The sequence below is a fragment of the Nymphalis io genome, chromosome 7, assembly GCF_905147045.1.
Source record: "Nymphalis io chromosome 7, ilAglIoxx1.1, whole genome shotgun sequence".
Lineage (NCBI taxonomy): Eukaryota > Metazoa > Arthropoda > Insecta > Lepidoptera > Nymphalidae > Nymphalis > Nymphalis io.
The window spans coordinates 10,617,016-10,631,484 of NC_065894.1; the positions used below are offsets into that span (position 1 = coordinate 10,617,016).

General features: G+C 31.8%; 2 protein-coding genes across 2 annotated transcripts; both read right to left on the minus strand.

The window, feature by feature from the left end:
* Positions 1–154: 154 nt before the first annotated feature.
* On the minus strand, positions 155–3,987 carry LOC126769530 (uncharacterized). Its single transcript, XM_050488390.1, has 4 exons — positions 3,707–3,987; positions 2,377–2,553; positions 1,111–1,261; positions 155–414 (listed from the first exon to the last, which is right to left on the minus strand). Exons 1-4 carry the CDS (start codon positions 3,791–3,793, stop codon positions 278–280), a joined length of 552 nt encoding a protein of 183 aa, XP_050344347.1. The 5' UTR covers positions 3,794–3,987; the 3' UTR covers positions 155–277.
* Positions 3,988–5,921: 1,934 nt separating this feature from the next.
* Positions 5,922–10,932, minus strand: LOC126769528 (uncharacterized). The gene is made up of 4 exons (XM_050488388.1): positions 10,717–10,932; positions 7,390–7,557; positions 6,690–6,831; positions 5,922–6,208 (listed from the first exon to the last, which is right to left on the minus strand). Exons 1-4 carry the CDS (start codon positions 10,801–10,803, stop codon positions 6,045–6,047), a joined length of 561 nt encoding a protein of 186 aa, XP_050344345.1. The 5' UTR covers positions 10,804–10,932; the 3' UTR covers positions 5,922–6,044.
* Positions 10,933–14,469: the final 3,537 nt, after the last annotated feature.

A 14,469-nucleotide genomic window follows, 5' to 3' on the forward strand; every position in this document is an offset into this window, starting at 1 on the left:
TAATTTTAAAGGACTAAGTAACTGGTATAATTTAATTTCAAAAACTAAATCTCTATTATATTATAATACAATTTTAATATGAAAAGCAAAGAAGGATAAAGGCTTTAAAGACAAAGTTTACGATTAAACAAATAAATATTAATATTTCCTATTATTTATTATAGTATACTTTACATTTAAACTAGCAATCTCTGCTATAAACAAGTCTGCTATTCAGTAAAGAAACAACAGAAATATGAATTAGTTAGAAAGCCTGTTTGGTCAAGTTCTGTATGTTTTAAAACGGATTTCTTCCGCTTTGTATAGGAGTATCAACTATTATTTCTGCGGCGTGATTCACATAACAAAGACGACTGGTATGGCGTATCTTAAGCAGCTCGCTTCGCACAAGTAGAAGAAGATATACTTGGATTCCTGAAAAATATATAAAGATCATTTTTTTGTTTGCGTTCGATTGAAAACTTTGAAATGTCTTCTAATTTCCTTTCACCAAAAGTTTCTCCAAATGAAGAGACTGATAAAAACACGACTACAAAATTCATAGTGAGCTTATGTTATTTGTCCTAGAGAGGGGAGAGACATAGTGACTTTATTAACAACTTCCTTGTTCATACAGTAGACACAATAACCATGAGTTAAACGTGAGTTAGGACGGGGAAATTGTGAATATACTGAATAAAGAATAATTTTCTTAGCAAGTAATTCCTTTGTTCCTTCATTTGAAATCTTTACAATTGTATTTACCATCCCACTGGGTATAGTGAGGGCAACACAGAGCGCGTCACGGCAGTATGTGCAAGCGAATCCGTGACCGTGAGGTAAATGCGTAAATGTGCTTTTCCAGTGAAAAAATAATTGATCTTATTAACATTGAGTGCTTTTGTGTTTATGCACCCACATGTATATTATATTTTGTCCTGCGTAATTGGCTCCTTTATGAAAGATGGTCAGGATAAACAAATGTTTGGGTATATTGACTCCACCCAAGTCAGTACAACGCCGAAGCATTGGTAAGCACATTGAAATTGAAATAGGTATATACATAGTTATTAGAGACAGATAATTGAATAAGATATTGTGTAGTTGTTTTTATGTCATTCGCCAACTCACCTAAGCCGGTTAGGACGAAACAAGCTTCTAAAATGTAAAAGCCGAAGTGACTGTATAAATCACTGTATCTGACCACTATGAACGTGACGAGGGATGCCAGCGTTGTTGTAATCCCGTAATAATAGTATGCTCGGAGAAGTTGCGTCTTTTTCTAGAAGTTTAAGCGATATCTTAGACTCTGGATTATGAGATTTTGAAAAGGGAACCAGTTCTACTAACAAATTGTCACTTCGAATCGAAACGTAATCGTTTGCCGTTTAACCGTTTTCTTATTCAACTAACACAACTATAGTTGCTGTTGAAGTTTGAATTGATTAGAGACGAGAACGTAGCGTAGCTGTTATAAATTAGTAGAATTGGTTTTCAGTAAATACCGACGACCTTAAGAAGGTGGCGGGCACCAACTGGATGCGGAAGGCGGAGGACAGGGAGCTTTGGCGCACCTTGGGAGAGGCCTATGTTCAGCAGTGGACAACGATTGGCTGTTGATTGAAATACGGGTTCGAATACTGATTTTTAACTAACGTAAGAAATAAATAAGAAAAAAATATGGAATTCTATATTTTATTCTTACTTATTTTTTTATGTTAGTCAAATATCATTGCGATTATGTATGTATATTAATATATAGTTAAAATTGCAAAAAAAGTGATTATATTTTATTTATATTTTATCTTTTGATTATATTAATTTTATAAAACTATTTTAGTATGAAAAGTTTTTTTTTAATATATTGAAGTTTATTTTAAGTATATCACATAAGGAATATGTATATTTATGGAAGTTGGAAGTGTTTACACTCCCGTGCCTCGGAAAGCACGTAAGGCGTTGGTCCTGCGCCTGAGCTCTTACCGGTCGTGTCGGATTGCCGTCCCATCGGATTATGAGAGTTAGGGAATAGAGAGTGCACCTGTTTGCGCACACACTTGTACACTATAATATCTCCTGCGCAGTTGGATAAGCTCTCTTGAGATTGGCCGCCGTGGCCGAAATCGGTCTGGAGGTCTATTCTTATTAAAATTATTTATATATATTTTCGAATGTATGTATTTATATCTCTATGTATGTTTATTTGTATATTTATGTATGAGTCAACTTTTGCCCTTCTACAAACTTTCTTTGGCACTTCTAAGATTAGTAGATAATGTAGGTCTTAATTTTATCATTAAACCGCCTCTCGCACAATGTATAGAAATAAAATATAATAAATATGTATGTAAATGATTTATGATAAATAAATATCAATATAATATCAATTGCATGTACCATATGCGCTCCCACAAGTAGCACTATGTTAAAAAGGATCTCAGCTATGAAGAGTATGAACGCAAACCACACTTGCGAGTAGAACGCCACCCCCTTGTACAGCGCCATTGTGTGTTGGGATGATACGTGGTTTATACTGACGTAAATCTCCACTGCCAGCACGAAGATTGAAAATAACTGAAAACAATTTGAAAATCTTCTTTTTCGTGGTAGGGATTTGTTCAAGCCCGTCCTGATAAATACGCACACACTCATCAGATGTTCTACAGCCAAACAACAATACTAAGTGCCCGAAGAATTACAGACCCAAGGATGTCCCTTCATTTCTAAGGTCGGTGACGCATAGGTGGTGTAAAGGATGATTAATCTTTCTTATAGTGCCGACGTCTATGCGCGGTGGTGACCATTTACCCTCATGTGGCTCATTAGCACGCCAGAATATCAATGTCATAAAAAAATTGACACTTCAATTGCTCATCTTATAACAAAAATGAGATAAATAAATAAAATATGCTGTCGAAATGTCCGCAAAAGAACACACCTTCTATGTTCACTTGACAAAATAACTAGCTGAATTCAATAAAATTAAGTAGAAAACTGATAAAAAGTTAAAATGTCCTATTGCTGAGTGAATTTCTTGAAGAGAAATGCAATGGAGCCATCAAAGTCAAAGTTAAAGTCAAAAATCTTTATTCAATATAGGAGCGTTACACTTGCTTATTGATTGTCATAAATCTACCACCGGTTCGGAAATAAGCACCTCAGACCTGAGAAGAACCGGCGAAAGAAACTCAGCGGTTTTTTTTATATCTCAGCCTTTACATTAAGCAATATACAACAATATAACCTTCTAAATTCTACCATCTAACTTCTACCTTGGAAATCAAAAAAATGTGGTAAAAAATGTGGCTGAATTTCATCCGTACATATTCTTATTATGTTTTCCTTCACCGCCGAACTGAATTATATAAACACACGAAAAACCAATAGTGCTTTTTCGGACTTAAACCCACAGTTTTCGGTTAAGATTCACATGTGATCAACACTGGGCCATATCATTTTTATTTTCCGCTAGAACAACACTGAAAAAATATAGATATTCTATGATTGTATATTATTGAACTATTCGCAGATTTTAATAGAAACAAAATGCATCTTATAAAAGGTGGGCGACCAGTTACAAAAGTCACACATTGCTTACATTTCCATTTATAAATATATTTTCCATAAAATAAATATTATTTTATAAGATTTTCTGTAAATGTATATTATAATGTTTTTCTTGTCTCCCATATTGTATTATACTATAATATTAAAAAATATTACTTACCAAATGAATATATCCAAAAACAATAATTCCATGTCTTAAAGGAAAGCAACAACAACACCGCCTGCACTCAGGTATTTCTAAACGCATTATTGAATTTAATCAACAAAAAACAACACTATCATCTATTAACCATAGCATGTATGAGCAAATTCATGAGATGAATACAGAAACGCATTCGTCACTTGTGATTCCTAAATGTACTTATGACTTCACGGTTCAAAATTGCTCGTATGGACAATGTTGACGGTCCAATTATCTTATTTACCATTTAAGGCGCGGAAGCTGTGCATTGTCCACGCTTTGTGAAGAAACCAACACAAACATACATCTACGTGTTACCATAATAGTTTTATGGGACATAGGAAGGAACGTCTTATTGTGATTACCTATCCCGGTTTCACTTATCCTTTATCATCTCATTATCATCAAAACTACGTTCCATTATCAGAGAGTACATCCTAATCACTGATTTTATGAAGATACATAACATATACATAATACTGTTATATGGTTTTATTGAAATAACTTGTCGCTATTTTAAAACTATACGTGTTACACATTATATAAAACAGCAATACTTGATATTGTTGTGTTCCGGTTTGAAGGGTGAGTGAGCCAGTGTAATTACAGGCACAAGGGACATAAAATCTTAGTTCCCAAGGTTGGTGGCGCATTGGATATGTAAGCGATGGTTGACATTTCTTACAATGCCAATGTCTAAGAGCGTTGGTGACCACTTACCATCAGGTGGCCCATATGCTCGTCCGCCTTCCTTTTCTATAAAAAAAAAAAAAAAATTGAATAATTAATAAACCAAGCAAAAACATAACAACCAAAATTGTATTTCAAATAAATAAACAAATGTAGGATTTTTTAGGAGTTCTTATGAGAGCCTATGAGTATTAAACGACACTCCAAGATATCTAAGGAAGAGGTAAGGATATCTAAGGTGTGACTATTCGTTTTAGGGCTTTAAAAAGTAGATAAGGTAATTAATATATAATACAGGCATACTATTTTTAATGTAACATCTATCAACGCATTGATATTATCATCATTTTGTTTTCCGATAACTCTTACTTTACTTTTTTATTTCCTGTATTGTTAATCTAGTAAATGATCAAATTATTTATAAATAAAATTCTACACATTTTATTATATTTTTTATTAAATTTTACATACTCATTATTATTATGCTCTTGTAAAATAAGAACATAAATATTTACATCTAAAGAAATAAAACACAGCCTGCTGCTTACGACTAAAACATATAATTAATTAAATTTAATTAATTAAATAAGTTATCTTATAATTATATGAAAATTAATGCTTGTTTTATTAAATATAAAATGACAAGGGAATTGCAACGCATACCAGCCATTTGGCAATAATTTTATGAATATATTAAATTATTTTGGCACAACTTACACTGACTGGTATTAAATTATATAATTATAATATTTATCCATATCTAACTACATAATAATTAAATAATTATTAAACTATTAAGTTCATAAAATTGATTGTTTGATTGTTGTATTGTAAGCAATCTTCTCTAGCACTACTACTTCAGACGCATAACTTAACCGATATACTATATATATTAACAAATAGAAAAACAAAATATAAGAAATAGATTAATAAGCGCTATTGTAGTTTAAATTGCATAATGTTTATTAATAATCCCATATCTGTTAAGTGTGCACTCTTTTCTCTTCTGATGGGATGGCAATCTGACAAGACCAAAGCGAGTAAGCAAAGCCTTAATACTACACCAAGCTATTACAAGTAAATTTTAAAATAAAAACGGTTTGAACATATATTTGCCTGACCCTGGATATCAGAATCTATGTCACACTAAGCTAGCCTCTTTTTAGCAAGGCATTTAAAAACACGAGAGTGATCATATAATCATATAAAGGTTTCGTTTTAATATTGAATGTACGAAAACCTAATTAGAAAAAGGATTTAATAAAAAAATATTTTTTCAATATTACAAACATAATATCATAATCAATTATTTTTATATTCATCTTAAATATAATCAATAAACGTCATAATCGTATTGTAGAAGATAAGGTCAGCTGTCATGTTTCGCTTAAATTATTTCCATATATAGTTAACAGGAGATCTTGGTAGAGAAAGAAGAGAGAATTTTATCTTAAGAGAATAATTCTAATATTGAGTTATTCAATTCTATCATTAATAAACTCTATATGAGCGGTTGCATTTATATATATGTATGTATGATTGATTTAAAAAAAAGTACGAATGTGTGCTTAATAAGGAAATTCAACAATGTAAGGTAAGATTTAAGTGAGATTCTATGTAGAACATCTTAAACATTCTCGATAGGTACAACAGTGCTAGGGTATATACCGTTTGTATCGACTTTCAACTCCCCATTGATAAATTGATGCAGCTGATTCTCATACGTGTGGCCGGACATATCCATCTTCTTTAGCAGACTCCTCACCAAGAACAGGAGGTAGAGATGTATACCTGTAGAAAACATGATGAGATTTAAAAATAAATGGACGTTTCATTTTATTTCTGTTTCTTAATTACCCAAAAATTATGTCAGAATATTTAACACATTTTATTTTAGTTTGGTAAACAAAATTATGATATAAGAATTATGATAACATTCTGAATTGGATTCAGAAAAAGGAATGCGATATACGAAACAGTATTCGAATAATAATATTATATATATTAGCGAGGCAGATGCAATGGACCGGCCTGATATTAAATAGTCACCTTCACTCATGTATAATTATAAACACCGTGGAGCCGCAAACCACGAGTTCAAGGTATTATGTCCCATGTACCATAGTGGTAGAATAAATATATCCTATCCGGACTGACCTACACAAACCCCTACATTTCCCGTTTATCAAAATTATCAGACTGAAGCACAATAAGATAGTCAAAATAGCATTTTTTTTTTAATTGTATTAATATATTTATGTACTATACTTACATAAACCAGTTACAAAGAGCGTCATCAGCTCCAAAGCTTCGAAACGGTTTGAATTAATTGTCGATATTATCTCCAATATGACCACTGCTACAACTGTGGCGATTGTGTAGTAGTAGAATATCCTCAGGTATGTCATGATTTTCTGAAATTATGTAGTAATACAAATACTCTTTATATTTTATACTAAAAACTAATACTTCCAAATTGTTTTAAATTTTTCTTTTCCTTTATTATTATTTTAGATGCTTAGTGTCAGTTTTGAAAGTCGTGGTTACCTATAAGTATGGCAACTTTTCCCTATTAATTTGTAAACATTTAATTTGACATTATTGCTGTATTTTATGTTAATTATACTAAAAAATAAAACTGATCTGTATTAAGAGCAAGTCTCCAAGTCTGAATTTTCTATTGATATTTTATTCCTCGTTGAAATAAATCTTGAAATAACTCCACATTATCGATTTTCTTTTATAAATATCATTAATTTCGATTTAAGAGATTTATTTAAGTGTCCAATTTTGCCGAAATGCATTTGTTGCTCTTAAGTTCTTTTTTAATGAATTCCCTTATGCACTCAATTATAATCTTACGCAGTTGCCCATATTCCTTTGATAATGGCGACATGACCGAAATCGGTCTATTTGCTGTTAATCCAATTCATTCAGGGTGGCGCAATATATGAAAAAAATATGTTAATAACCTTATGGGCGCCATAGACCAGAGCGATGTTGAATATGATATCCACGCAGAATATAGCGATACAAAGTTCACCGTCCAAGTCAGCAGGCACGCCGTGGTACACCAGCACAATACCAGAGCCATTGTGGACCGAATAACTGTATAACCCAACCATGAACGCAGAAAAAAGCTGGAAATAAAAAAAATATCACAGTGTCTTACAAATTATATTTGTCGTCTATTTTAAATTTGTTATTAATAAATTATTTAAATTGTTTTTTAAATATATTTATTACTTTTATTAAAATATTTTACATATACATATTTTAGTTAAAATAGTACTAAAATTCGGTTTTACCAAAAATATATAATGATAACTTAATATATAATGATAACAAAGTAGAGCATTATCTTTCAAAGCTGAAGATATCTAAGGGTAGCGGCCCAGATGGCCTACATCCTATTTTTCTAAAAAATTGCAGCAAGGCACTTTGCACTCCTTTAACTATTCTCTTTACAAAGTCCTTGAACACGGGTTGTATGCCAAAGGAGTGGAAGAGATCTTTAATCACACCTATTTTTAAACAAGGCGATAAAAATAATGTTAAAAACTACCGTGGCATTTCAAAATTGTCTGTGATTCCTAAGATGTTTGAAAAAATTATTTTTGATACCTTGTTTCCATTATTAAGGCCTTTACTTATACCAAATCAACATGGATTCATCAATAAACGCTCAACTGAGTCAAATCTTTGTGAATTTCTTGATATAGTATTGAAAGCTATGGAAGATGGTCACCAGGTAGATGCCGTGTACACCGATTATTCGAAAGCTTTTGATAAAATTTCTCATAATCTGTTGCTAAAAAAACTAGAAAACATCGGTGTACACGGCGATCTTTTGCGATGGTTGACATCCTACCTTCGTGATCGTACTCAAGCTGTCGCAGTTAAAGGGTTTACTTCTACTTTTGTACCTATAACATCCGGTGTGCCTCAGGGTTCCCACCTTGGTCCCTTATTATTTAACGTCTTTATCAATGACTTAACATGCTGCTTCTTAAACTCACAGTTTTTACTCTATGCCGATGATACAAAAATTTTCAAAGTTATAAGGGATAACCAGGATTGTATCGAACTCCAAAATGATCTAAATAGGTTAGGACAGTACTGCAAATCTAATGGTTTACAACTAAATTTGGCTAAATGTTGTATTATAACATTTTCAAGAAAAAAAATGCAACATTCTTTCAGTTATTCAATGTTTGGTGTTAAATTGCGAAGGGTAACTGAGGTACGGGATCTTGGTGTACACCTTGATAGCCAACTCGTGTTCGATAAGCATATTGAAAAAATTACTTTAAAATCTTACCAAATGTTGGGCTTCATCTCAAGGCAAGGTACTGACTTTAGGAACCCTAATACACACATTATACTTTATAATGCTTACGTTCGGTCACACTTGGAATATGCATCGACTGTATGGAATCCATGTTATGCTAAGTATATTCAAGCAATCGAAACAATTCAAAATAAATTTATTAAAAAATTAAAATATAAATTTGGTCACGATTTGCCTACTCTACTGTCCTTGAAAACTAGACGAGAACATAGAGACCAATTGTTTCTATTTAAAATTATTAACAGCCTTATAGATTCGCCTTATCTCCTAAATAAAATATTATTTAACTGTCCTCGCTTAAGTGCTCGGTACAAAGCCACTTTCGCAACTCCAAATCATCAAACAAATTATTACAAAAATAGTTTTATAGTAAGATCGTGTAGCAACTATAACGATAAATATAACCACATAGATTTGTTCAGCAGCGGTCTCGGTAAGTTTAACTCGATACTTAAAAATAATTAGATTAAGATTTGTTATTAACTTTTTTTTTTTTTTTCCTTTTTCATATTTCACATGATATAGGTTTGGTTTATATACATTTTTTACACTTGTTAGTTTTTTTTTTTTTTTTAATTACCATACATTTAATTTTACTGTTTTATCTATTTTATATATATGTTCACTTCCAGATTAATTATTTGTGGAAACTGTATTGGCATGTGTGTTATTTAAGGTTTTTATAAGTTTTATGTAATATAAAATATGCTGTTTGTTTCACTTACTTACAAATAAACAAATAAACAATAAACAAACTTATTTTTGCCAAGCAGCTAGGCTAAATCAAGAAACTTTAATATAATATTTAAGATAAATATGATATTAAATTATTTTTATTGCCTCGATACAGGCAATTATTAGCGGACGATACAAAAAAATATATTGAAGCAGGAAATATTTAGTAAAAGCCTAAAATTATAAATTTGTCAGTGTAACATTTCAGTGCCTCAGAAAAGGCGTTTTACATATGCTAGATCTCTCTTAAATCGTGTCGTATTGCAATCACATTATAAGAGTGAGAGAATAAACTGTGTTTTTTCACTCCGATCATGAAGACATAATATTAATAAAAGTATTAAAGACGAACTACAAACTATCTCGCTTGTACTAGGTAATTCATTTCCTCCGGATCCTATAGGAGATAGTATTATACACTAATTACTGGACTAGTGCGGTCGGTCAGGGTTCAGTTAAATATTGACACATGGCCGTTATCCGAAGTGAACGTCATTTATCCAGCTTGGTTTTCGTTTAATATAAACAATGATGTCCGACTGAGTACTGACTGATTTCGGCAACGACAGCTTTCTCAAGAGAGATTAGTTAATTGTGCGGGATATATTACAGTGCACAAGTGTGTGCACAAACACAAGTGCACTCTATCACTTACTCTTATAATCCAATGGGATGGCATTACGATGCGACTGGATAGAGTTCAGTACTCGTTCTAGTTAAAATATTAATTGGTAAAATAGACTTCATTAAAGACATTTAGGAAACCATTAATTTGAAATTACAGTATTATATTTTGTAAAATAATTTTAATTTAAAGTTCATTAACCTTAAGAGATAACTTAACCACGGTGATAATAAAATTATTAAATAAATAAATTAAAATCTTCTAATTATGTATTTATATTTAAAAACGTAAACTACTGTCTATTAGTTTCGTCATCACTTAACCTCAAACGATGATTGCAATGTCAGTTAGGTCGTTTAAAAATATAACTATTACGATTACATTAAAACCTATAAGCTTTGTTTATTATTCCTTTAATTCATAATTTATTAGTAAATGTCAAATAAAAAAAAAAAAACAAAAACCATGAATCTGTTAAAGTTATAATGTAACTATGTGTAATATTTTGAAAATCTGCACATTGATCAATAATAATTAACGCGACCCTATGAATAAACTTACAATAATATCATACTATACTGTACTTACAATATTTAAGTAGCCAAATACCAATATCCCTTTTCTCAAGGGCATGCAGCAACAGCATCTCCCAAATTCCGGTATTTCGCAGAACATTTTCGAAAACACTATGTAAAATCACGGTAAGTATATTGAGCGCTATGTACGTGCGTTGATCCACACTGTCCCGCAATGTAAATGCCACTGCAATTATCTATTATATGGTCAGTTATATACGAGAATGTACAGAACTCACTGCGATCATTGGGAAAAAACTTTTGATTATATACTTTGTTATTTTTGTTATCAAAATGAAAGTTATTCAAGAGGCGTTACCTATTTGTATATACATATGCATAATGTGCATTTTCCTTTTTTTTTTTTTTGAAATAACTAATTGCGTTTTTTTAAGACTGTCAATTTTTGTTATAATCAATGTCACAGCCAAAATTGCAGAATTACAGTAAGAATATTAGTTTTTATCAAAGGCACATACTGTTGCCAGTATAAATGGCATAAAAGTTACAATAAAAACAATAATTATGTAACAGTAGTTCTATTCTGTCTAACTTGAAACTCAGCACACCAAAATCAGGTTAGTGTTAACATTCGTAAACAATCTGAAAGTAATTTGCGATTTTGACTATAATATTGATGATGATGTCCTCCTGACCGATTTTGGCCACGACAGCCGATTACAAGAGAAACTAGCTAATTGTTCATGACATAATATAGTGCACAAGTGTTTTTTTTATAGAATAGGAAGGCGGACGAGCATATGGGCCACCTGATGGTAATGGTCACCAACGCCCATAGACATTGGCATTGTAAGAAATATTAACCATCGCTTACATTGCCAATACGCCACCAACCCTGGGAACCAAGATGCTACGTCTCTTGTGCCTGTAATTACACTGGCTCACTCACCCTTCAAACCGGAACACAACAATACCAAGTACTGATGTTTTGCGGTAGAATATCTGATAGTGTATAGAATAGTGGATGGTACCTACCCAGACGAGCTTGCACAAATCCCTACCACCAGTAGGAATGGCAATATAGGCAATATACGCAAACATAGGTGTAATCTGTATACCTTACTCTCATAATCCGACGACTTTACGTCGCCGAGGCAAGGCTGTGTACACACTCTCAACTTCCAGACTCCGGGTCATATTGAGAATTTTTCGACACATAAAACCCAATAAGTTTTTATCGGTCCGACCTAGGGCTTGAACACAAAACCTCGGGATGCGGCTTAATATCCATTAGACCAACGAGGCAGACTATAATATTATCATAGCATTAAAACGAATCAAAATAGCGTATCGTGAGATACCTCGTGAGTTCTTACGGAATACCACTGCTGATGTTAACACGGCTTAAATTGGCCTCGTGAATGTATATTTTTTCGGACAGAGGAAGTAGCTTGTTCACTACATTAGTCGTACGATTTTTATAATTCAAAGCGTTAAACAAACTGTCAATGACCTATTTTTAATAATGAAAAATAAAACAAATACCCTAGCACTCTATCATTTTGAAATTTTGATTTTATATTTATATTTAAAATATTGTACAACATTTGTCATACGTTATTATCTAAATATAAAAACATATATACGAGGATTGTAATTGGTTGATGATGATGATATGAGAGGTAAGTGACTATTAAAAGGCAGCAACATGACATTTCTTAGATCCCTTGATTGGCGGATCACCGTCGGTATATGAAATGGCTTATACTTCTTGCAGTGCCAGTTCATAAGTACAGCAGGCCGGTGTACCTTTATAATTCTATTATTGCCACAGATAATAAATCCAATGACTAATAAATAAAATTTAACTTTTTTTTTTAATATAGTAAAATTTCTAATGTAGCAAAGGTAATGTTATTGAAAATAAAAGTTAATAATTTGCGTAACAAAATGCGTTTTGACCTTTTCTCAACAACATAAATAAAAAATTTAAATATATGTATAACGATATACCTGTGAACAAATAAACATTTCAAAACACCAGGAAAACCATTGCAATTCTTAAGAAGTTTAATAAACAATGATTATTTTATCGTATAGTAAACAATTTCGCGAGATAACTGGTGACCTCTGGCATTGAATGTTCGTCGTTAACGTTATCGTTTGTTATTTTCTTATAAATCAATGTATTAGTAATTTTAACAACGATATAGTACAAGCTTTCGAAATACTTAGCCACCCGTAAAACTATTTCATTTGATGTTTATCTTAATCTTATAACGTTAAAAATTATTGTGATACAATTTTTTTTGCCATCGAGTTTATTTCGCCGGTTTTTTTTTCAGGTCTGAGGTACTTCTTTACAAACCGGTGTTAAATTATTGACAGTAAATAACTGCAACGCTACTAGAATATTAATATTGAATAAAGATTTAGATTTATTTTTTATATTGTTGTGTTATGCATTTTCTGTTTGGTTTGGAATTAATTTTATTCCTATTTGTTTTCTACATAAGCGTTGAGCGTTGATTAATGTTTATTATTGATAATTGTATGAAAAAATATAATGATTTTACAAAATCCTATTCAGGCTACAAAACTCAATTCTCAAATATTTTACTTTAAAAAATGCACTAATGAAGTTTATTTATAAAATATTGATGATCTAGACTATTCGATATTTATATTTCTATTTTCATTGTGAGGCTTTTATGCCATGCGTTATTTAATAATTATTAAATAATTAAATCAATTATCCGTGAAATTATATATTATAAAAATGAATATGTATGTATAAAATGTCTGTTTATATCACAAATAACGTTAATGGTTTTAAAGAACCAGTAGTTTGAATATAGATCTGAATAATATGATTTATAACTTTGCTAGAAGTTGCTGAAATAGAACCCTGTTAATTATTATTTCTACGGAACGTTATCAGTAGTTTTACAAATATTTTTTGAAATTAAAAACAAACACCTAGTATTGTTCTTTTTATGTTACTTAAAACTTATCAATGAAAGGTCCTGATTTGTTTAAAATACATATTATTAAGATTTTTATTGGATACATTTTGATATAACCAAAACGGACATTATAGTTTTCTAATATTCGCCTACAACAGATTAATATGTTTATTTAAGAAAACTACAGTATTGTCTTAAAGGTGCTTAGGTGTAACTATATTTAATTTTGATTAGTATACTTCCTTAAGTTCTCAACGTACATACATCCAAACTAATGTCTTTTTCTTCTCTTAATCCTTCTGATTTTGGCCACGGCGGCCAATCTCAAGGGAGATTAGTCAACTGCGCCGGAGATATTATAGTGCACATGTCTCTGTACGTAAAAACAGATACACTCATGATTCCCTCACTCTCAATCTGATGGGACGGCAAACCGACACGACAGGAAAGAGTTCAGACGCAGGACCACCGGCTTTTCGTGCTTTTTGAGGCACGGGAGTGTACACATTTCCAACTTCCAGAATCATGGGTACTACTGATCTTCAATAGAAAACATCACTAACTTTTTATTGGCTCGACCTGTGGTATGAACCCACGACCTCGAGCTACAAGACCAATGAGGTTGTCGTCAGATTTGACACACCTTTGTGTTTAAATTCGTATTAAAAATCAACCGCTGAATAAGAAAAAAAATTACAAACATACATTGTTTTTTATATTATATGTAGGTGGACGAGCAAATGGGCCACCTGATGGTAAGTGGTCACCAACGCCCATAGACATAGACATTGTAAGAAATGTTAGCCATCGTGTACATCGCCAATGCGCCACCAACCTTG